At 43.6% G+C, this 25729-nt stretch overlaps 1 protein-coding gene across 1 annotated transcript in view; it reads right to left on the bottom strand.

The window, feature by feature from the left end:
* Window positions 1-2393: 2393 nt before the first annotated feature.
* The window catches only part of STPG1 (sperm tail PG-rich repeat containing 1), a 61803-nt gene continuing 38467 nt past the window's right edge, over window positions 2394-25729 (bottom strand). Inside the window, exons 6-7 of the mRNA XM_075264633.1 lie at window positions 23686-23876; window positions 2394-2481 (exon numbers count right to left, since the gene is read on the bottom strand). Coding sequence (XP_075120734.1) covers window positions 2408-2481; window positions 23686-23876 — 265 coding nt within the window. The 3' untranslated portion in view covers window positions 2394-2407. The remainder of the gene's footprint in view (window positions 2482-23685; window positions 23877-25729) is intronic.

The following is a 25729-nucleotide window of genomic DNA, read 5'->3' as shown; positions in this document are numbered from 1 at the left end:
AATGGAGCATTAGTTCTACTTCATGAAAATACAAGGGGAATTGCCTACAATTAGAGATGAGCGAGTACTGTTCGGATCAGCCGATCCGAACAGCACGCTCCATAGAAAAGAATGGATGCACCTGGTACTTCCGCTTTGACGTCGAGCGGCCGCTTCGCCCCCCGCGTGCCGGCTACGTCCATTCATTTCTATGCGAGCATGCTGTTCGGATCGGCTGATCCGAACAGTACTCGCTCATCTCTACCTACAATGTATTGCATGTGGTTTAAGGCAAGGTTAGAAGCTGCAGTATGCGCTAGTCGAGGCATTATTTTTTAATTTATTTTATTCTGCCTTCATTGTGCCCCCATAAGATCATGAAAGATCTTTGGATGGCATTTTAACATTTCATTTTTATTTTTGCTGATTTTCCTGTTACAGTCTGAACAAGCCATCAGAGCTGATCTGTGATCTGGCAGCTTCTGCAGCTTCCCAACATCCAGTGATCACATAATCACTAATACAGCTAAAGGAAGTATAATGGCTGCTTTCTGAACTGTATACTATATACTAACTGAGTGTAATAATGCAGTGAAATCAATGGCAACCTGCAATCTACTAGAGCTAACACCTATGAGACAGATATGGATCTACACTATAGCTAGCACTGAGCTCCGCATCTGAGGACCCCTCCATCAACACACAATGAATTAATAACAAGCATTATGGCTTTTGGAATTTTATTTTATTTTTTTTAAATGTAAATTGTGAGACCCATATAGGGATCACAATGTACACTTTTTTTTTTCCTATCAGTATGTCTTTGTAGAATGGGAGGAAATCCATGCGAACACGGGGGGAACATACAAACTCCTTGCAGATGTTGTTCCTGGCGGGATTCGAACTCCAGTGTAGCAAAGCTGCAGTGCTAACCAGCTTTTGGGATTTTGATGGATCCTTTTCACTTCCATTGGATCAATTACCTTATTTTTCGGACTATAAGACGCACTTTTTTTCCCCAAAATTTGGGGGGGAAAGAAGGGTGCGTCTTATAGGCCGAATGTGGCGCCTGGCATCCGCTGTAATAGAGAGGCGGAAGCCGGCAAGTGATAGACGCCATTACAGGTGCCGGGGCCTGAGACATCGTTGCCCTGCCCTGCATGAAGCCAGCAGCGGGAGGCGCTCCTCCGTCCCCCCTGCCGCTGGCTTCATGCAGGGCAGGGCAGCGATGTCTCAGGCCCCGGCGTCTGTGATGGCTTCTATCCCTCCCCGGCATCCGCCTCTCTAGTACAGCGGATGCCGGGTCAGTATCAGCGGCCCCTTCTCCCCCGGGGCCGGTCCCCACCGGCCCCGTACCTGTGACGTTGCAGGCCGGCTCCTGCGCGGCGATATCGCAGGAGCCGACCTGTTCGGGTGACAGCCGGGAGCCTAATGAGGCTCCCCGGCCTGTCACGGCTATATATTAGTATTGCGGCTGGGTCTATGACCAGCCGTAATACTAATACACAGAATGTCCCATAGACGGCAATACAGTTGTATTGCCGTCTATGAGACTTGCAATCAAGTGACCGCAGGTTCAAGCCCCGGGGGGGGAATAAAATAGTTAAAAAAAAATAAATAAAAAAAAAAGCTTTAAAAATATATAATAAAAATATGAAATAAATAAAAGTTCTAAATCACCTCCTGTCCCTAGAATATATATATATATAAAAGTAGAAAATCATATATCATAAACCACCGGGTTTTTTTTTCAATAAAAGGTGATCTAAGCAATAGATATTCCCCAAAATGGTATAACTAAAAAGTACTTCTGGACCCGCAAAAAAAAAACACTCTATGCATCCCCGTACAGCTGCAGGGTCACCTGTCAATGTGGCCTTGCAGCTGTTGCAAAACTACAACTCCCATATATTAAATATTTTACCATTTTTTGCTTCAAAATTTTTTTTCCCTATTTTCCTCCTCTAAAACCTGGTGCGTCTTATAGTCCAGTGCGTCTTATAGTCCGAAAAATATTTATTTATTTTACACAATAGACAATGCTTTTCTGGTCATCAAAAACCAAAACGAACCTGACAGATCTGGTCCCAACAGGAATGTCAACATAGCGGTAGGCATACAGCAAGGGGTTATCTAAAGCACCTATTTTTAGCAGCCAATTAAAGAAAATTATCTGAGATCAGATACAAGTGCAGGTACAAGTAAGTGCAGAGCTGTTTATATTCATATCAACATATTCGCAGGTTATATGCTTAAATTTAGTAGATTCCTTTTTGTTGATTTATTACGTGGACCATTATCCTGCTTTGGTTCATTTTCTGTTTCTATATGTGATGGGTTATAGATGACAGGAGAGTATGTTTAACGCAAGTTTCCCAGATATGCTGCTTAGCTAGGCAGTTCTGTAGAGCTGGGCTCCGTGTGTGGCCTATGCTGGGACCCACTTCTTCTCACTGTTGTAAAGAAAGGACTGTTTTCCTGGGACTTCGGGACGATAAGCACCTGTGGGTTGACAGCACAGAAAAGAAACACATAGATGATGGTCAGTGCCAGTAGAATACATGCAACAGATGAGTAATTTTTTTTTAAACTTTTGATTTTATTATTATAGATAATGTTCCTGTCCTGTTAAAATAATGGTTCAACAAATAGTGTAACAAAGTTTGTATTTCACATTACAGACTTTACAAAGTATGCATTTGCTTACTAATCCTTTGACCTCCCTGTCCACAGTGTGAAGCAAGCAATTTTGGAGAAATGATAACATATCTGTTGTCATTTTGTATTGGCACATCCTCCTAACCAATGCAGGAACTGTAGGACTATATCTGAGCAAATTCACATATGGCAAGTTAGTATGTGCTATGTACAGAAACAATTTTTGACAGTCATTGAACACTTTATAATATTTATGGATGCTGTATGCAGCACATGGATGCTGTATGACACTGTCATGGCAATCTTTACGCAATAAGAGCACTCTGTATCCATGTACTGTACTGTACTCTGGCTGTATGTATGCACATGAATATGGTAGATTCTAGGGTTGAGCAAAATGTGGCAAATCTGCAACTGATTTGTGACTTTTTGCTTTCCCATAACCTGAGTGGCATATGGCATAGTACACAGTCCAGTCATATTAATGTGACCACCGCCTACTTTTGACGTCAACATTAAACAACCAATCGCAGAAGGCACGTGTCATCAGCCATCTGGGTGTACCCATCATTGTGGAAAGCACGATGGATCATCACAAGTATGCATCTATCCTTGCGGACCATGTTCACCCCTACATGTGAATAGTTTTTCCTCAGGATGATGGCATCTACTACCAGCAGGACAATGCGACGTGTCATAAAGCTCGCAGTGTACGTGCGTGGTTTGAGGAGCACCAGGATGAGTTTACTGTACTACCTTGGCCAGCAATTTCTCCGGACTTGAACCCAATCAAGAATCTGTGGGACCAGCTCGATCGGGTTGTTTGCGCCATGGATGCTCAACCGCGTAACCTAGTGCAGCTGGCCATGGCACTGGAGTTAGCATGGCTCAACATCCCAGTGAACATCATCACAACATCTCCTCTCTTCCTGCACATCTCGCAGCGGTCCGCTCTGCGAAAGGTGATAATTCTGGATTTTGACAGGTGGTCACATTAATGTGACTGGACCGAGTATGATGAGAAGGGATGACAATGTATATTGCTTATTGAGGTAGGATTCTTCTTTTTAGTACATGGCTGAAAATAAAAGAAGGGATCTGATTGACTGATGGACTATTATGGATATGAGGTGCTATACCAAACCTATAATCTACTATTTTAGACTTTTTATGCTAAATGTTCATGAGAAAAACACTGTATTCAGAAGTCACTATAGGTAATTCAGGTCTAATGACTGGTTCACATCTGTGTTTGGTATTCCATTCGGGAGGTCCACCTGGGGAACCAAACGCATTGATAAGCAGTGATCAATTAAAGCAAACGGACACCATACACTATAATGAGGAATGTGTGTTCTCTGCGCGGTGTCTGCATGAGTCATGGGGAGAGGAAAGTTGTTCATTAAGTACTTTTCTCTCCGCACGTTCTGTACGGACACCGCACAGAAAACACAAGGACCCCGTTATAGTCTGTGGGGTCCATGTGCTTTCATTTTTCACCACTTGTCAATGCGTTCTGTATTCCGTTTGGGGGGTCCCCAAGCAGACTCCCTGAATGGAATATCGAACGCAGATGTGAATCGGCCTTTATTTTTCTCTCCTATAGAAAGTAAGTTGTTTATATCACATTATTATCATGAGTCATTGAGAACAACTTCAGATCTTCGTATGTATTTAACACATAAAGGATAATCAAATTATCATGATTTATTTCATACATTTTAGTATAAATTGAGCTGGTAACCAAATTTTTTGCCCAATTGTGGGGTCAAAAAAATCTGGTCATATAACTATAGCTAAATAAGGGGATTTTTTTGATCTGCAAATGGGGGAGTGTCCTACAATTGTAATTAGAGGGACCCCATCACTCTACCAAAGATAACTGGGGGGTGAGGGTGGATGGAGGTGGCATTCTAGAATAGGTGGGTTTGACAGTTACATTAAATGTAAAGTTTCATGGAATTAATGGTGCTCTAAAAATAAATAATAATAATAATAATAATATTTATTATTATTATTATTATTATTAATAACATTAACAGAGACTAAAGCCCATAAAACAGAAACAAATTAGTTCCACAGCTCAGCCATAGCAAGAAGAGAGCAGATTTGATATGTAAATGCATGTTTGAGAACAACTTCAGAAGACTACATGTTGTTGGAACATCTAGGATATAGCTAAAAGGTGACACATACGTGCAGACTTACAGACATTTACTGTGCTGCCCAGCTCACTGTAAGAGCTACAACCAATAGTACTGTGTCAGCTGTAAGATCAAAGAGACATTATATATAGAATAAACCTGCCTGTTTTAAATAGAATTATTTGTAGCAAACCACATGAGACATCAAAATGTTATTTTAAATGATAAGAAACAATAGCATTTCCTGTTATAGTATGTTGTATGACTGACTGCCCAAAGAGTCCAACTGGCTGTTTAACAGGTGAGTCAGCTCACGTGAGTGTTGACAAATACAAAGACATATACCAATCCTTTACCTAGCCTTTTAAAATAGATACTTGGAAGACAGAATGAGCATAATGATTTCTTAAAACTCTCTGTGGAAAGGAAATCTCTGAAGAGACTAGGACAAGATGTTGCTCACTGGTTAGCCTGAGATTGACAACATCAAGGACAACATCATCATTATAGAGATTTCCCCATGCTTGCACCTGGCTTTCCTCTAGGTATTCTGCTTTCTTCCCACACACCATACTGCTAAGCCCTTTAATATAAATTCTAAGTTAACTTATATGAGACTATGATTCTGCACTTCTGCAGGACGCACAACAAATAAGGAGGGTGCTCCCTGACTGATGGTGTTTATAAGGTGGCTAGCACTTCTACAACCTTTTTAGGTACCATCCTCTTAAGGGGTTGTTCCTTTCCCCCATGGAAATGAATAAATAAATAAGATCCCCTTCAAATCAGGGCATCTGTAAATAGTCTTAATAGTAGGCAGGGTTACCATCCAAGAACAATTGATAACCAAATCACCAGGGCCACCAGAATACCAAGATCAGAGTTATTAAAATACAATACCAAACAGGAGAACACTCGGGTGCCCCTGGTTGTCACATGTAACCCCCACCTGGAGACGCTGAAAGGAATTACACGCAAATTACATCCACTACTGCAAAAAGACAACCATCTAAAATCCATATTTCCAGAACCCCCTCTCCTGTGTTACAGACAGCCACCAAACCTCAGGAATATGATTATTAGCAGCTCACTGTCTCCTCCAACTAACAAAGGAACATTTCCATGTGGACAGAAGAGGTGCAAAACCTGCCCGCACATACTGACTACGGACAAAATAAAGATCCTGAACTCTGATCGACACTACAAGATCCCAGGTAACTTCACCTGCAGCACACCTAATGTAGTGTATTTGATATTGTGTACTAAGTGTCCTGAGGGCCTGTATGTAGGTGAGACAGGACAGTCACTTAGGATGAGGATGAACTCACACAGACATACGATTAGAGAGCAAAGAATGGACCTCCCGATGCCAGAACACTTCTGTAATCAAAATCATAATATGACCCAGGATATGAAGATCCTGGTACTAAGGGGGAATTTCAGAGACAGAAAAGATCGCCTCATATGGGAATTTAAACTTATGAAGACCTTTCGCACTCTCCAACAAGGTTTAAACAGGGCCCAGGGTTTTATGGCCTTTTATAACCACTAGACACCACGTCACTGATCAAAGAAGCCATAAACCCAGAGAACTTTCCTGCAAACTGATATATATGTGTTTTTTTTAAAAAACTGTTTATGTTCTGTTTTCCATCTATTTTGCATCTAACACTCCATTTCTCTGTATATACTGTATATGCCTACCTTCAGACATTGTGTTATACCATCCTGATGAAGGGACCTTTATAGTAGTCCCGAAAGCTCGATATGTCATCAAAAAACTTTTTAAGTTAGCCATTAAAAAAGGTATCAACTACTGAGGACTTCTCTCAGAAAATTTCTTTCATTCTAGTAGGGTAATGTGAGAGAGTGAAGGGTGTGATCTGGGAAGACAGGTATGTCCCAGCCAGGCAGCTAAAGGGTGTTTGGTAAAGGCCCACACCAGGGAGGTCAGCTGGGTAGTCAAGGCCTGATAACAGTCTGTGTGTGAGGACTAGGAGGGTGGCACCACACTGACAGAGCTGACCTCTCCAGACCAAATCTACAGAGCAGGTACTGTGCCACCCGTTGTTGTTGCCAAGGTGGGAGACTGGTCTCCTGTATAGTCAGGGAACAGTTTCCTTATGTTTAAGTTAGTTCTCAGCCAAGAAGGGTTTTGTTTTGGTTATTTGTGCCTTTGCAAAGACAGTTAATGCACTACAAGTAAATAAAGGCTGAATTTGTGTGTAACCCAGTGTCTGTGTCCCTGTTTCCTGCACTGCTACAAGCATCTACCTGAGCGATTTCCCACAGTAAGGAGTGCAAATCCATCTGTTAAACATATCACCTTCTCTGTTAGTTAAAAGCACCATGTGGACTTACATGCCTGTTTTCTTTCTGACTAGATGGCCAAATGGGACACATTCTAACAATATATTTGTCCTGGTGTCAAACTCCCTTTAATACTTAATACAAGTCATGGGTTGGAAATATAAACATCTCATACTAAGAATGAAATCTTTATTTAGTTGCATTGTCTGTGTAGGTCTGTACCTAAGTAGTAAAGCCAAGAAACTAAATTGCTAATGGCAAAAATCCTGTTGTCCTGTTTAAGGCTGTGTTCATATGACATTTTTATTATATGTTTAGTGTGTACACCAGAAAAGTTCTGGACGTCCTCGCTGGGGCATCATTGCTTAAGGCCAAAAGAGGATCCTTTTGATCCCCATAAAACTGTTAAACCTCAGTATACTGCTAAAAATGGTCTTAATTGAGGGGGTGACATCATGTGTGGATATACCAGTTTATTTCTGGGTATGTGACGGTGCTGTAAGCTCCACTTTTTATATATGGATAGTTATGTCACTGAAGGTTCCTTGGGCAGAACTGCACTATCTGATGGACAAGAGGGGACACCAGTAGCCATGACAGTAAGCTACTCTCCTTCTGCTGTTGCCAGGAGGGCTATATAGTGCAGTATGTTGCAGCCTTCTGTTGATATTATATTTAGAGATGAGCGAACACTAAAATGTCCGAGGTTCAAAATCTGATTCGAACAGCCGCACACTGTTCGACTGTTCGAACAGATTTCGAACCCCATTATAGTCTATGGGGGGAAATAATCGTTTCAAGGGTACGCAAAATTCGATAAAATTATACTTACCAAGTCCACGAGTGACGGTCAGGCTGGATTCTCCTTGAAGTCTTCTCCCGGCGCAGCGCCCCCGCGGCGTCTTCCGGCTGGAATTCACTCTGCCTAGGCATCGGGGCCTAGGCAGAGCCGACTGCGCATGCGAGGGCATGCCCGCGCATGCACAGTCGGCTCTGCCTAGGCCCCAATGCCTAGGCAGAGTGAATTCCAGCCGGAAGACGCCGCAGGGACGCTGCACGGAGAAGACTTCTAAAGGTAAGAGAAGAACCAGCGTTGATTGGCAGAATGTATAGCATTCTGCCAATCAACGCTGGTTCTGCATCGAACCTTAAACTTCGAACAGCTAGTAGTGTTCAATCGAGTACGAGTATTTCGAATACCGTAGTATTCGATCGAACACCTACTCGATTGAACACTACTTGCTCATCTCTAATTATATTCTAATGGCAGGATCTAAATGTGAAATCTTTTATGTTTTAATTAGACTGTAATTACAGGCAGCATTTATTGAATCCATGTAACATGTCCCAGGAAATGTTTTTTTTTTTTTTTTTTACATGAATGGATGTCAGTAAGTTCCATCCGTTTTATTCAGTGACGTAAATACCAGGGTAGCAGTGGTAGGGCTGACAAAGGGCCCAGAACCTTAAGGGGCCCCTGAATTTTATTTAATAGGCCGTTATGTTTTGGAGTTTCCCCAGCAGGTAACAGGCCCTATTAACTCACTGATCCCTGCTCCTGATCACACCCTCCTGAACCTCTCCTTCTGCATCCCATATTATGTCGCTGGGGCCCCCTGGAGCGCATAAGTAATAACAGAGGAGGCTGTTAGCAGGACTGGGGATCAGTAAGTGAGGCCACGGGCCCTGGAACCTCAACAAACACCGCTAGCATTATATTCTGGTATTATACCACTAGTTTTATTAATTGGTTTAATGCCTTCACTAGCAGCTTTCCTAGTGCATATATGAAACTGATAGACTAAGCATGGTCTGAAAACAGCCTTAGGCCGCTTTCAAACAGTCAGCATTTGCTCAGTATTTTGAATGAGTATTTGTAAGTCAAATCCAGGACTGGAATCCACAGAGAAAAGGTGTAACAGATAGATTTGCATCTCTTCTGAGTTTTGGACCTACTCCTGGTTTTGGCTTATAAATACTGATTCAAAATACTGCCATGTATTATATTACTTACGCTGGGTTCACACCAGCGCATGATGTCCATTTCCAGGTTTCCGTCTTCTGACGACAGAAGATGGAAACCTGGCAGACCGTGTCCGGCCGTGAGTGTGATGAAACAGTTTTTTTTTTTAACCAGACACAAAGTCCTGCATGTCTGACTTTGTGTCCAGTTAAAAAAAGAACGGTTTCACCGCGGAGACCAGAAGACGCTCACCGGCGCTCACGGGCTGACACTTTCCAACCCCATTCAAATGAATGGGTTTGAAAAATGACTGCAGGTTTCAGTCTCCTGTCCAGTTTCGGGCAGGAAACGGAAACCTGCAAAACGGAGACCAGGGCTCAGATGTGAACGAGCCCTGAAATACATCTTGGGGACAATTTTCCCTAGTCTGAATTTTTCAAGAGATTCACAGTGCAATAAACAGTTTGTGGACAATCCACTAGGCTCCCTTGCATAATTTAATCTGAAAAATCTGCATTCAAAAATCCACATCAATTTCCCCATCAAAATATTTTACATTAATCAGAACCATTAAACTTGCATGGCCATCAGTAAGATTATTGCATCACTTTCACATACAGCATAACATCTGGACCAAACACAGCCGCAAGTTCACAATTAATTTCATTTGCACAGTGCCTTTCACTCACAAGAGAGATGCTGCAGATAAAACTCCACTGCTTACACAATATTGTCTTTATTGCTAAACTGGCTGTGTCAATAACATATGGCCTGGCATAATAGCGCTTCCACAACAATAAACTGGGATCATTTTTATGTATGGAATGCTCTCATGTTCTCTTTCTGTAATATATGTTTATTTGTACTTGTTAACACAACAGGAAGAGGAGGTATGCTGCATTGGGTGTGCGTGTTATTTTGCAAAAGGAGTTGTCTTTCCTCCTAACAACATGAATAAACAGAAAGGCATCCTAATTCATTCATTATGCAAACGCTGCAATCTTCCACAGACCTTTAAGTGGGTCACACTGGAACACCTTGCATTGTCAGCTGTGAAATCCATGTGGATTATTATGATATATGAGCGCCACAGATTACATTTACCCTTACTACTCTCTCAACATTTGATGGATTGTCACTGTGAAATGACTCTACCCTAAAAACATATTTTATATTAGGCTGTGTTATTACATACAAGTACTATCCCTTCCTATGAAAAAAAAGACAGGTCAGCAGTTCTAGTTATTTGCTTTAGTGTTAACAGAAATTACAATGAGTGAAAATAATGAAATGTAAATCTCTGATCCTTGGAAATAAATGCACAACTAACTCAGTTTTACAACACAAGCATCATTCTCTCCAAAGTAACCTAAGTTTTTTTTTTTGTAACCAGTGACTGTGTTAGAAATATTGATCACTCTCATGATAAAGTGACGTCTGCACTTTCTTTTCCATTCCACTAGCCTGTTGGAAAGGAAAAATGGACACAGCCAGGTTGGTGAAAACAAGGACATGAAAGTAGCCCAGGAGACCCCATTGACTATAATGGGTTATGGAAGGTGTCTGTTTTTACACAGAAATCACTGGACGATAAAGTGCTGCAAGTCTGATTTCTGATTGTTCTGTGCCGGATGGACAACCAAAGCACAAGATACCATATCTCCCAACTTTTGAAGAGCAGAAAGAGGAACAAGATTTGCAGTGCGCGCAGCACGCCATGGCAAACTTAGCTCTGCCCACTTTTATGTTGACTCCGCCCATTCTCATTCATTTTTCATGTGCTCCCACACAGTATAATCCTCCTACAGTCACCCGTAAATTATATGTCCCCCCTCCATCTCTCCCCCAGTATCATATAACCCCTTCATCTGCCCCCAGTTTCATGTTCTCCCCTCCATTTCTGCCCCCAGTTTCATGTCCCCCCATCTCTGCCCCCAGTTTCATGTCCCCCCATCTCTGTCCCCAGTTTCACATCCCCCCCATCTCTGCCCCCAGTTTCATGTCAACCTTCCAATCTGTCCCTAGTTTTGTGTCTCCCCATCTCTGCCCATAGTTTCATGTCCCCCCTTCTCTGCCCACAGTTTCATGTTCCCCCATCTCTGCTCACAGTTTCATGCCGTTCCGTCCCCCGTCCCCCGTTTCATGGGCCCCCTTCATTATGTTCCTCCTTAATTATTAACACAAAAAAACACTTATACTCACCCTTCCAATGCTCCTCCGCCGCTCTCTCCGCAGTCTCACACACTCACATAGTTGTAGGCACGATGTGACATCATCACATCGTGCCTACACATGCAGGAGCCTATGTATTCAACTCATCGGCGTCCGGAAGACACCGATGAGTTGAAACCGGGACATGCCGACCACGGGACAGGACACTGAATCCGTGAATATTCCGCGGAATCCGGGACGGTTGGGAGGTATGAGATACCCTTAGATCTCCAGGACTCGAAAATAACATGGAGCAACGTTGTATGGGTCTATAAACAGCAGCCATGGCATAATAAGAACCTATACTGTACACAAATTGCCATGTATACAAGACTGTATGGTATATGTAAGGTGATATTCACAGCTGCGCCTTATCTACGCTTGGGGTTTCCGTCTCTGAATCCATTTAAAAAATGAAGAGAGAAATGTCTTGCAAGCAGGACTTTTCTCTCCACATTTTTCTGCCTTTTTGGGCGGAAACCCAGCAGACCCCATTATAGTCTACAGGTAACCACTTTTTTAAAAAAAAAAGTGGAATAGGCTTCCGTTCGTGGGGTCCCCAAGTGGACAACACAAACAGAATACCGAACACAGGGGTGAACCTATTGTAAGAAAAAGAAAATACATTATGATAAAACATGGAGTCCTACAGGTCTGTATTACAGACTTATATGAACAAGGTATGTGGGGTCCACACTTCATGCACACGCCATTACCATTTGATTGAAACCTGTACATGGTATGATTCCTCCAGCAGTACCAACTTGTTAGAAATGAAAACCACATGAGTAATACTTGCTTTGTGAATCTTTAGACATTTCTCAATGACATTGTACTGTAAACTTTTTAAATAGTAAATAACTATGTGCCAGCTTCCTAAAACTCTATGCAAGACAATTCAACATTAGCTGATTGTACAAAACAAAAACAGCAACAGTGACATCTGCAGGTAGGAAGGTGATATTTCTTAATGTGGATGAAAATTATGAAAAAAAAAAATAATTAATTTCTATTTAATTATTTATTTAACATTTTGAGTGAAACGGGTAGGAAATCTTATGTCCTAAAATGCAGGGAACATAAATATAAATGCAATATTTTCCTTGACACATTTCCTTGAAGCATTCAGTAGTGAAATGGTTAACCTTTGTAAAGTAAGAACATTATGTGCTCAAACAGCATTCCTTCAGAGAATAAGGCATGCATTCTGTTTAGCATGATACATCTTCATGCATTCAGGCCTTTAGGCAGTGACAAGATCCACCATTGTGGAATGTGAACTTAAAGGAACTTCTGTTTGCCAATAACAATGAAAATTTTGACGGAAGTGGATTAAAAATAAATTGACATTAATGACATTTTGTCTTTAATCCATTTTGGCCCAGTTTTGTTTCAGATTTTGCTGTGGTTTTTTGAGGTACAATAAGTTCAAAGATAAGGAGGTAGTAAAAGGGAGCAGAAGAAACTTGGGGGGGGGGGGGGGGAGCAAACTGGAGAGCTAGGAAAAGAGCCAAAAGGAAGATACAAAGTAGGGATAGAGGTGAAAGGGGAGAGGATAAGGGAAGAAATAGGATGAAAAAAGAACCAAGCAACAAAAAAGGAGGGTTAAGGAATAAAGAAGGTCTCACATGTGGCTCTGGACACCAAAACAGAGAGAGAGGTACTCACACAGAAGCATGCCCAGTGGAGAGTCAGTGGCGCAAAACTCCCAATAAGCCTATCTGAAGGTCCCGGTTTAGGAGATCCTAAAGAAGAGTTTGGTATTCACAGAATAAATGGAATTCCATCCAGAAGTACCATGCTTTGTAGAATATATATATATATATATATATATATATATATATATATATATATATATATATATATATATATTATTATTATTTTTTTTATTTTTTTTTATTCAAAACTTTATTGCAAATTTTTTCAAAGACATACAATAACAAACATCAGGGCCTACAAACACCTGAAAACATAAGAGGACAAAATTAGACACAATAAAATAAACACCAATGCAAACAACACGTAAAGACACTGAATCACCGGGCGAACCCCCGGAAGAGCCAGTAATGAGAAAAACAGAAGAGTAGAAAGGGGGGGGGGGGGGTGAGTAGAAGACAGACCAACAAAGTTCTCCACTTCTGATGGATCGAGAGAGACTGATGAAGAAAGCCCTGACCCAAGCAAAGCTGCTTCAAATGCATGCACTCACATTGAAAATCGGATCGCTAAAGAAGTGACTGCAGCTGTACAGATTGCCAAGGGTTGAATTTTTTGGTTTATCAACTTCCAGATACTATCATGGGCCTGGCTGCTGCTGCTGCTTTTGCTCCTCCTGGAACATGTGGCACTGGCAGAGGAGATGGAGTGCTATTTGAATGGGCAGAGGCCACCTGGGTACACTTGCGGCTGGTAGTTGCAGTGCTCTCCCTAAACGCTACGGCAGGCTGGTTATACATCCTAACCTGATAATATTCTAATTGTTCTGCCCTTTGTGAATCAGGGAAAAATTCCCCCATTTACCTTCATAACAAGGGTGTAAGAGCACTGCCATTTAGTATTCATCCCTCTGCTTGATGCTAATAATACACCAATTGCTGTGTAAGCAGCGGAACATACAGCCTACCATGCTTGCCAGTGTATGTGCGGACCCAGGGGCCTGCCATGATTGGTGTTGTTAGCTAGCATGGTCGCATTCATTATCATCATCTTCTTCTTGAAACAGTCAGGATCAGCCTCCTCCCCTGGCTATGCCTGTGACATATTAAGGGCCCTCTCTGCATCCAAGAGAGAATCTTCCTCCTCTTCCACTCTAGGAGTCCCAGTTTCTCTACCATAATAATGACCCTGACCCACATCCTCAACCTTCTCCATCAACAGAGAACAATAAGGTTGATTAAGAGGTGGAAACTAGAGATGAGCGAACAGTAAAATGTTTGAGGTTCGATATTCGTTTTGAGTAGCCCCTTAATATTCGACTACTCAAATCAAATATCGAACCCTATTATAGTCTATGGGGGGAAAATGCTCGTTTCAGGGGTAGGCAACGTTTGATCAAATTATACTTACCAAGTCCACGAGTGAGGGTCGGGCTGGATCCTCCGTGCAGTCTTCTCCTTGCAGCGTCCCCACGGCGTCTTCCGGCTCTTCATTCACTCTGCCAGGCATCGGGCCTGGGCAGAGCCGACTGCGCATGCCTGCACTACAAGCGGACTTGCGCAGTCGGCTCTGCCCAGGCCCGATGCCTGGCAGAGTGAATGAAGAGCCGGAAGACGCCGCGGGGAAGCTGCACGGAGAAGACTTCTAAAGGTAGGAGAAGAACCAGCATTGATTGGCAGACTGTATAGCATTCGGCCAATCAATGCTGGTTCTGCATCGAACTTTTACATTCGAACAGCAAGTGGTACTCAATCGAGTACGAGTATTTCGAATACCATAGTATTCGATCGAATACCTACTCGATCGAGTACTACTCGCTCATCTCTAGTGGAAACTATTCCTCCTCTTCCATGCTTGGTTACATGTGTAAGGGTTTCCTGTAAGATATTCAATAGAGGATCTACTGTATTTCCTTGAGAAATAATGGTGGCTAGGTATACTCCATTGAGTGGAGTGCATGCCATCAGTTGTTGAAACGCAGTGGAATCCACTAAGTGATACGGCAGCGACTACACTGCCAGCAGCTTGGCCAGGTATGTGTTAAGTTGCAGAATTGTCGGATGACTGGGCGCATGTTGGTAATACAAAAAATTTGCAACAGCACTCTGCTAGCACCAACCGCATTACGGCAAATACCTACTGTATAAAAATATACATAAATATTAGGTTCTAGGTGTCTACATTTTGATCAAATTGTAGCTGTAAGCATGCCTTCCCCATCATGGTGACCTCTGTTAGGTTGGGTCCCTACAGTAAAATGACTCACCTTTCTTAGGACCTTTGCCTCCATAAATTATGGTCAAATGTGTTTATCAGCCATATCAAATCCCACATAGATCACAGCCTCCTCTCTATGGACCTATAGTCTCTGAATGAGTAGGGGAGTATAGTTCACCCATATTATGCTCTAATTAAAATTAGCCTTGGACAGATGGATGCTGTGCCCAAAGCAAAATGGAAGTGTTAGGAGTCGGGCTGGAACCACCGCAGCGGCATGCAGGGGCTGCTGGACCTCTCCTGTCTTGGATCACAGCCCTCTCCTTCCAGTTGTTAAGGAGTTGGGCTGGAATCTCTGTGCTAAATAATCAAAAACTTCATCAACATTCTCGGAAGTATAACAATCCTGCAGCTACTGACAGTGCCACCAGAACCAGAAGCAGTGTTGCTTTTGCCACCCACATTCTTATTGTTAGTAGTAGCAGTACTTGCAGAAGTGTTTCCTTCTTCCCCTCCTTTTGTCTGTCGCCTGCCATGTTTTTTTTCCTCTCATCATTTTCCTCACACAGTGCTTAATTATTAACAAAAAAAAAAAAAAACACTGAAGTTACGGAGATTATTTTTTTACGTTAACGAAGGATGCACAAGTAGTACCAAGGCCACCACTACAACTTTACTGTACAACTATATCTAGAACTACATAAGTGCAAGTAGTGCACTTGCACACACTGAGAAATGCCTAAAATATTGGTTCAGATTAACAATAATGCTCTGTCTCCTTCACACTGTGTTTTCTAAAGATTAGAGCAGGCTAGACAGTATTGTGTGAACACACCAAAAAAACAAACAAAAAAAAAACACTAAAATAACAGATATTCTTTTCTGACATTAGTGAAGGATGCACTACACAGACGTGTGTGCATTTCCACCATTACACCAACTGAGGACTGGTCACGAGTGCACAAATTTATATAGTCCTATATGACATCAGCACTGTAAGGTCCACCTACCACTGGCTGGGATTGTCAGACACATGACTTTGTCTGCTCAGTATTTTCTGGTCTAACATGTGAGGGCCAGTTTCTTGTAGCGTGGCCATTTCTGTGTAATGTCTATGACAGATGCTAGAATAAAGTGGGTAAGGAGCAGACTGCTCCTTATTGTACAAATTGTACAAACAATTTGATTGTTTTTTAATCTCAGATTATATACACTGAAGCCGCTCAGAAGACGGCTCATGTGCAGTTCCTTACTTTGCCCTGGGGATCGGAGGCATTGTTCTTCTAATAGCATTCCACCTTTTTGTGACATATACTGGTCGCCTGTGCCTGCACAATAGAGCTGGAATGCCAGCATGTACAGTAGAGCGAGCGTCATCCTGTGCATCATATGCCGACCGCTCACTCTGCTGTGCATGCCAGCTTTTTGGCTCTATTGCCCAGGTGTGGGAGGCTGGCAGACATCATGAAGAGGAGGTGCCGGCCACCCAGAAGAAGTGATGTCCTGTGCCCAGAAGGTCTGGACCAGAAAATAGGAACTAAAACTAAAAGATCCCTGTAACGTCACCGGAAAACAGGAAAATGTGCCTGGGGTGGTCACATGACCACCCTGGCAATCTAGAAAAATACCGATTTTTGTAAGATCAATATATCCCGGACAATCCCTTTAAGTGTTGGACAGTATACGATTATTTGCAGTGATGGTTAACATGAAATGAGTATTATGTAGCGATAGGTGATATTTTCCTAAAGTGTCTGTAGGTCCAAATTGATTCAGGTTAATGTGTATATAGGTTTAATTTTATATAGGACTTAAAGGACCTAATCTTTTTGATCTCTTACTGCATCAATTGCTACTCAAGATTTAGTTTCATAGCTCGGTGCTACCATACATTACATCTAGTTACATAATACACAGGGCACTGTCACTTGTAGTTTTAAACAGAATCTATCACTGGGAATATGCATTTTAAACTCAGGAACATTGGAATAGCCTTTCTAAAGGTTATTCTACTCCTACCTTTGGTTCAGTCCTGAATGCTGCCGTTTTTTAAATAAATAGCTTTTTCCATCTATACAAATGAGGCTCAGGGAGCACAAGGGACGTTCCTCCTGTGCTCCGAGCACAACTTCGTCATGACTTCAATGTTGCATCCTGGGCTGTTGAATCACACCTCATGAGGTGTCTTGGTCATCCTCTTCACTGCTTAAGCAGCGATGCTATCTTCAGCAGAATCAAAATTCTGTGTATACACTGTACATAAACGCAATACGCTTATGTAGGAATAGAATAAAAATGGCCACTGAACATGCGCTGTTGGTTCTGTCACTTTGGGTTAAGGCAATATCTAGTGACCTCAAATAAAAATAGGTACTCTGCCATATCAGGCTATGGATGTTAGGAGTATTTAGGTTCTTTAATTTCTATTTTTCTTACCTGGGGAGTTTTTGGCTGCGCGGTGTCTGGGGTGGCATCCTGGCGCTGCGGGGTTGTCCTGTCGTGGGTATTGGTGCACACCTTCTGACTTGCACGTGCGCACTGATGGTAGGCAGCTTTATCTCCTGGTTGATTAGTCTGTCCTCCCATTTGCACCTGGGAGGAGTGGTCTCTACTCTGTATTTAAACCCATGCCTCCCATGGTTCTGTGCTGAGTGTCGCTTTTACAGAGTTAGGCCTTAGCAGGAGGAGTAGGTGGTGTTCTGGGATAGAGGAAGTTCCGTGGTTGATTTTTGGGAGGTTTGGGTGAACGAGTTGGTTTGTGTGTCTTCCCTTCTGTGTTCAACAATCCTCCCTCTGTGTATAATTGACTGTGTGAGTGAATTGCCTTATCCTTTGATTTCTACTCAGTTTCCCTGTGTTTGTTTCCTAGTGTAAGGTTCCTTCCCATATTGGTTTGGGGGAATCCTTTCCCACATTTTTCCTGTGTGCTGCTTGTGTTGTTAGTCAGTGCACACCCTTGTCAGTCCCTGTCAGTAGCAGCTTCACTTGTTCATTAGGGGTGACCCCCTTTAGTCTCCAGTCCCTAGAGATCTTATAGGGCATTCCTTCTCCCACTTCCCTCTAGGCCTACGGAATCAGTGAGAGAGGAGCTGTCGGGGTCAGGCTTAGCCTGAGTACAGCCGACCCACACCCGTGAGGCAGGGACCGGGATAGCTAGTGGGAGTAGTGCAGGGCGAGATTCCCTACTGCTATCCCTTAGCCCTGTTGCAGCTACCTGGACTGACATAACAGTACACTCAGCCGGTAAAAAAAAAAAAAAAAAGGTTCGTTTGCATTATGACGGACCTGAAACAGTTGTACCAGGCGGTGCAGCAGATTTCCACTGAGATGGAGGGGATCAAGCTACGAATGGATGCCATCCAAGCTTCTGGCGTATCTCAAGTACAGCAGTTGGCTCAACACACAGCCTCTCAGGTGGAGGGCATACAGAGGCAGGTGAGTAGCACCCCTGTGGGTCGGCCTCTGGAGCCAAAAGTCAGCTTACCTGAACCCTTCCGAGGTAAGAGGTCAGATTTTTTCCGATTTCAAAAGGACTGTCTTTTGTATTTCCGGCTAAGGCCGTTTTCCTCCGGTTCTGAGGTACAGAGAGTTGGGATTATTATTACTTTATTGAGAGATGATCCCCTCATCTGGGCACATTCGTTACCAGCCGACTCAGCTTGCTTACTAACTGTAGAGGCGTTTTTCTCCACAATGGGGTTACTGTATGACGACCCAGACAGGGTACGCACGGCTGAGTATAACCTACGACGTGTGGTGCAAGGGGATCACGCTATAGAGAAATATTGCACAGAGTTTCGTAGGTGGGCAGCAGAAGTACATTGGAAGGACCCCGCTCTACTTAGTCAGTTTGAGACAGGGCTCTCGGACCAGGTTAAAGACCATCTAGTTTCTCACCCTGTTCCGGGAGATCTAGATGAGGCCATGCAGCTGGCAATTAGAGTTGGACGGCGCCTCCGGGAGCGTGGAGACAAGAGTCCTGGGGGGCTTAGCCCTCCTCAATTCTCTGTTTTTAGAGAGGACCCGGGGGACCAACCCATGCAGATTGGGGCCACTGTGCGAAGTGCTAGACCCAAGAGTGAAGGGTCCCGCACAGTACGCTGTTTTGTGTGTGGAGGGATGGGACATGTAGCAAGGGTATGCCCCTCCAGAGAATGGTTCGCCAAGGAGAGTAATAACCCCAGGTCTATTGAGGGTAAAGGGAGAAAACCTACTAAGGAGGGAGGTGTGCATATTTCCTGTACTCAGACTGCCGGGTTGACCCTTGAAGGATGGGTAAATGGGCAGAAGTGCCGGATTTTGGTTGATTGTGGTTCGGCAGTCAACCTTATTGACTCAGAGTTTTGTGAGCAATTAAGAGTGAGTCCTATGGTCTTGGAGTCTCAGATACCGGTGTGGGCTATTGATAAGACCCCTCTACAGCAAGCTGTCATCTCCAAACAGGTGGAGGGTTTGGAGTTTATTGTGGGTGGCCACAGGGAAGAGATTGACTTGTTCTTGTTGTCTAAGTTACCAGCACAAGTAGTTTTGGGGTGGCCCTGGCTAAAGCAGCATAACCCTATTATCAACTGGGAGACCGAGTCAGTAGTTTCTTGGGGGCAGGGGTGTAATGGTCGATGTCTGCCCATATCCGTTATGTCTTTGTCTATAGACAATTTGCCTCAAGAAATATGTGAGTTCAGGGAGGTCTTTGAGGAAAGGGCAGCCAAGACATTACCACCACATCGCACCTATGATTGCTCGATTAAATTTATACCTAATGCAGTGTTACCCAAGACAAGGTTGTACAATCTCACTATTCCGGAGAGGGAGGCGCTCAAAGAGTATATTGAGGGGAGTCTAGAGGTGGGGCATATTCGCCCATCTAAGTCCCCAGTAGCAGTGGGGTTTTTCTTTGTAAAGAAGAAAGATGGAGGGTTGCGCCCTTGTTTGGATTTTAGGGAGATTAACAAAATCACGGTGCGGAATCCCTATCCCATTCCGTTGATCTCGGATCTATTCAGCCAGATTACGGGAGCCCGCTGGTTTAGTAAAATAGATTTACGTGGGGCGTATAACTTGCTGAGAATCAAGAAGGGGGATGAGTGGAAAACAGCGTTTAACACACCCCTAGGACACTTTGAGAATCTTGTGATGCCTTTCGGTCTAACCAATGCGCCTGCGTTTTTTCAGAATTTTATTAATGATGTACTAAGTGCCGTCATAGGGAGGGGGGTTGTGGTCTATCTGGACGATATACTCATTTACACCCCGGATTTGGAGACTCATTGGGAGAGAGTGAGAGAGGTTTTAGATCTCCTGAGGGTTAACCAATTAAGTGCTAAGCTGGAGAAATGTGTGTTCGCGGTCAATAAATTATGTTTCCTTGGCTATATCCTATCGGACAAGGGGTTCGAGATGGACCCTGAGAAGGTCAGGGCAGTCTTGGAGTGGCCGCGACCCGAGAACCTAAAGGCGGTCCAACGGTTCTTGGGGTTCTCCAACTATTATCGCCAGTTTATCAAGGGATTTTATGAGGTTGTGAAACCTATCTCGGACTTGACTAAGAAGGGGGCTGATTGTGCTAAGTGGTCGCCAGAGGCGCTAGCTGCGTTTGAAGAACTGAAGAAGCGATTCTCGTCCGCTCCCATTTTGAGACAGCCGGATGAGAGGTTGGTCTTCCGAGTGGAGGTGGATGCCTCCTCGGTGGGGGTGGGAGCAGTACTTTCTCAGGAGTTCGAGGAGGGTACGCATCCCTGTGCCTTCTTTTCTAAGAAATTCTCTGCCTCTGAACGGAATTATGACATCGGAGATAGGGAACTACTAGAAATAAAACTAGCGTTCGAACATTGGCGTCATTTCCTGGAGGGGGCCAGAAGGCCAGTCCAGGTATTTACTGACCACAAGAATTTGATTTATCTTGGGTCGGCGAAGAGATTAAATGCACGGCAGGCCAGATGGGCTCTATTTTTTGCGCGGTTCCATTTTAACGTGACTTATGTGCCGGGTTCAAAGAATGTTAAGGCTGATGCTTTATCCCGGTATATGTCGACTGAGGAGGAACGAGAGGCGCCTGCCACTATTCTTGGGGATGGCGTGGTGGTAGCAGTATTGGGCGCGAAATTGGAGAAGGCCTTGATCGAAGCGCAACACGCTGCACCTTCCAAGATACCTAGAAACAAGCTTTTTGTCCCAACTACTCTCCGACAAAGTCTCCTGAGGGAGTGTCATGAGTCGGTTCTTGCTGGTCACCCGGGGGTTTCAGAGACCATGAGATTGGTGTCTAGGAATTTTTGGTGGCCAGGGTGGAGTAAGGAGGTCTTGCAGTTTGTTCAAAATTGTTCGGTCTGTGCAAGAGCCAAGGCGTCGCATACCCGTCCCCACGGTCTTCTACATCCATTGGAACCTCCTAAGGCACCTTGGACTCATCTGTCTATGGATTTCATCACGGGCCTTCCGGTGTCTAAGGGTTTCACGGTCATTTGGGTAGTCGTTGACCGCTTCACGAAAATGTGCCATTTGATCCCGTTTTCCAGGCTGCCATGTGCCAAGACACTATCTGAGGCGTTTATTAAAGAGATTGTAAGGTTGCATGGTCTTCCTGAGGAGATCGTTTCGGACAGGGGACAGCAATTTGTGGCTAAATTCTGGCGGGCTTTTTGCAGCAGGTTGGGAGTTACACTGTCGTTTTCCTCCGGGTTTCACCCAGAGTCTAACGGACAAACAGAGAGGAAGAATCAGGATGTGGAACAGTTTTTGAGGTGTTTTGTTCGAGAGAACCAGAATAATTGGGCTGCCTTTCTCCCCCTGGCAGAATTTTCCCTAAACAATCATGATTCCAATGCCACAGGTACCACACCCTTTTTTTGCTCCGGTGGTAGACATCCTGTTTTCAGAGTATTTTCTTCCATTTCTTCCCCAGTTCCGGAGGAGGAGCTATTTTCTAAAAAGCTGCAAGGGGTATGGTCCCGTATCCGAGAGAATCTGGTGCGGGCGTCGCACCAGGCTAAGGTCCAGGCGGATCGGAAGAGAGGAGAGTTGCAGTTCTTCCCGGGTGAGATGGTTTGGTTGTCCACCAAGAATATCAGGTTGAAGGTTCCTAGCAAGAAGCTGGGTCCCAGATTTGTGGGTCCTTTTAAGATCATCAAGATGGTAAATGAAGTGGCGGCGCAGCTGCAACTACCTAAAAGGTGGAAGATAAACCGGGTCTTCCATGTCTCCTTGTTAAAGAAGGCCAAGAAGGGAACGTCTCCAGTTAAGGTTCCACCAGTTTCTGAGTCCGGGGAGTATGAGATATCCCGAGTTCTGGATAGCAAATATGTTCGGGGGAAGCTATGGTATCTGGTGGCATGGAAGGGATACGGTCCTGAGGATAATTCTTGGGTCCTGGAGTCGGATATGTCAGCCCCCAGACTCGTGGAGAAATTCCACAAGGAGTTCCCGAAGAAGGATGCTCCTAGAGAATCCGGAGTCTTCTCCTTGAGGGGAGGATCCTGTTAGGAGTATTTAGGTTCTTTAATTTCTATTTTTCTTACCTGGGGAGTTTTTGGCTGCGCGGTGTCTGGGGTGGCGTCCTGGCGCTGCGGGGTTGTCCTGTCGTGGGTGTTGGTGCACACCTTCTGACTTGCACGTGCGCACTGATGGTAGGCAGCTTTATCTCCTGGTTGATTAGTCTGTCCTCCCATTTGCACCTGGGAGGAGTGGTCTCTACTCTGTATTTAAACCCATGCCTCCCATGGTTCTGTGCTGAGTGTCGCTTTTACAGAGTTAGGCCTTAGCAGGAGGAGTAGGTGGTGTTCTGGGATAGAGGAAGTTCCGTGGTTGATTTTTGGGAGGTTTGGGTGAACGAGTTGGTTTGTGTGTCTTCCCTTCTGTGTTCACCAATCCTCCCTCTGTGTATAATTGACTGTGTGAGTGAATTGCCTTATCCTTTGATTTCTACTCAGTTTCCCTGTGTTTGTTTCCTAGTGTATGGTTCCTTCCCATATTGGTTTGGGGGAATCCTTTCCCACATTTTTCCTGTGTGCTGCTTGTGTTGTTAGTCAGTGCACACCCTTGTCAGTCCCTGTCAGTAGCAGCTTCACTTGTTCGTTAGGGGTGACCCCCTTTAGTCTCCAGTCCCTAGAGATCTTATAGGGCATTCCTTCTCCCACTTCCCTCTAGGCCTACGGAATCAGTGAGAGAGGAGCTGTCGGGGTCAGGCTTAGCCTGAGAACAGCCGATCCACACCCGTGAGGCAGGGACCGGGATAGCTAGTGGGAGTAGTGCAGGGCGAGATTCCCTACTGCTATCCCTTAGCCCCGTTGCAGCTACCTGGACTGACATAACAATGGATTCATAAGAAAAATAATAATCATGTTTCTGCATAAATAGCCATTTTAGATGTAATGGAATTCAAAACTGTGGTCATAATATGGCAATGTTGAAACCCTTAGTATCTAACCCGACCTGTTCAAATGAAACTTACTTAATATAGGTTAGTAGCATGGGTTTGTGCCAGTTTTGTTGCTAAATTATGGTGAATATAAATTTCTTAAGATCACATAGTGTGCAGATTAACAAATTAACCTGGTCCTGGAACATCTGCTGCAGTGGCATCTCCTGCCCAACGACTGGTGTTTGATACAAATACAGCGCTGGAAATGTAATGTTTGGGTGGGCCTTCAAAATCCACAAGGTCATAGTGTCCTGGACCGGGGATAACTGGTGTCTTGGGCACTGGGACTGCAGGTGCTGAAAAACAGAGGTAATGTTTCTTCCTAAAAGGCAAAAAAATGATCTTTTATTACAGTATATAATATTTTGTATAATACAAATACACAATCAGAGAATAGTCAGTAACAACTTATATACTTCAATTTTTCTACATGCATCTGTCATGGATCTTTAATTATTTCTGTAGATCGAGCCAAGAGCACACCTCACCATGGTGAACAATGACCGTGAATATAAATCAGCAGTCACAGATCAAAGGGTGTGTCTAACCATTCTAGGGCAGGAACTGAAACTATATATTTCGCAAGCTTCACACAAACTACTATAAAATTTAATATTTTATTAATATTAATATCTAATAAAGCAAATACACTCCTGTCCATATGATGCATGCTAAAGCTAGTGCTTTATTTATCAAAGCGATCTTTTGATAACAACATGACTCCAGTTAGTGTTTACTACCAAAAAGACCTCTATCGGTGATTACCGTACCATGCTCAATGTACATCTTGTACTTATTTAAACACTGTAATTTTGTTTATTTTTTGTTCGTTTTGCAATAATAGTAATTGAACAAAGGATGTTGGGAAAGGGTTAAACTGAGTTCACCATGTAAAATACAGTCTAAGAGCAGGACAGTATTGGAATACTAGTGGAACCCATAAGGGCTAAAAATGCAAAGCTTTGCAAATTTACTTGAACATCCTTGACTAAGCTATAGCAGCTTATATTTGGGAATAACTCAAAATGAGTCTGTCAGAAGAAAAATCATTATCAAACTTAGAACAGTACCTTATAGGGGTGTTTATATACTTTCCAAAGATCAGGGGCGTAGCTAACAAATTACTGGGTCCCATAGCAAACTTTTGACTTGGCCTCAACCCCACACAGTCTTTCCTGGCCTCCACATGTTATAACGCTCCATTTACACACAATTTAATGTACCACTTTGGCCCCCTTCCACACAATATAATGTCCCATATTGGCCCCTCCACACAGTATAATGTTCCACAGTGACCCCCAAACAGTATAATGTTTCATAGTGCACACAGTATAATGTCCAACAGTATCCCCCAAACAGGATAATGTCACATAGTGGTCTCTCCATAAGGTATAATGTCCTATAGTGGCCTCCACATAGTATAATGTCCCATAGTGCCCCTCCACAAGGTATAATGTCCCATTGTGGACCATTCACACGGTATAATGTCCTATAGTGGCCTCCACATAGTATAATGTCCCAAAGTGGTCCCTATGGTGTTTGTTGTAAATACTGTAAAAATAAAAAAAATGTTTGGTGTTCATGTGTTCATCATTCACAAACTATTATTATACTCTGGGGGTCTCTTCAGATCCCAAATATAATGATCACAGTCCCAGGGGAGATATTCAAACATGAAGAAACAATATTACTCACCTCTCCTAGGCTACAGCATAGGTCTTCAGGTGCCTTCAATGATGTCACAGACGTGGCAGGCCAGGCTTACCCACATGTCATCATAGAAGAACGGAGGGTCTCATTATCATACTGAGACCCCACAGTATAATAGCAAAAGTTTCAATTCAGAAGTGTTATGATAAAACAAAACCATTCAGGCAAACCTTGCAAATTTTCTTGCCACAATCTTACCAATCTCAACTCCTGCCCATGGCAACCTCCGCTTTCCCTTAAGCCCTATGTATCCCTGTCAGCGATGTCTAGAAGTTATTCAACATCAGCAACGTGATATGGGATGTATGTGGCTCCCTGGAGGGCTGAAGGAGAGGTGGAGGTAGCCATGGGCAGAGTCGGGGACAGATAAGTAAATAGGGGCCGATACCTGCTGCAGTTACTCCAGGAGGTAAAGGTGTATAAATGATAAATTAAAAAAAACCCACTGGCCCTCTAAAGTCTTCT

Source organism: Leptodactylus fuscus, chromosome 2 (genome assembly GCF_031893055.1).
Source record: "Leptodactylus fuscus isolate aLepFus1 chromosome 2, aLepFus1.hap2, whole genome shotgun sequence".
NCBI lineage: Eukaryota > Metazoa > Chordata > Amphibia > Anura > Leptodactylidae > Leptodactylus > Leptodactylus fuscus.
Note: the sequence above shows the minus strand (reverse complement) of the source record. Positions and strands in the feature narration are given on the sequence as shown.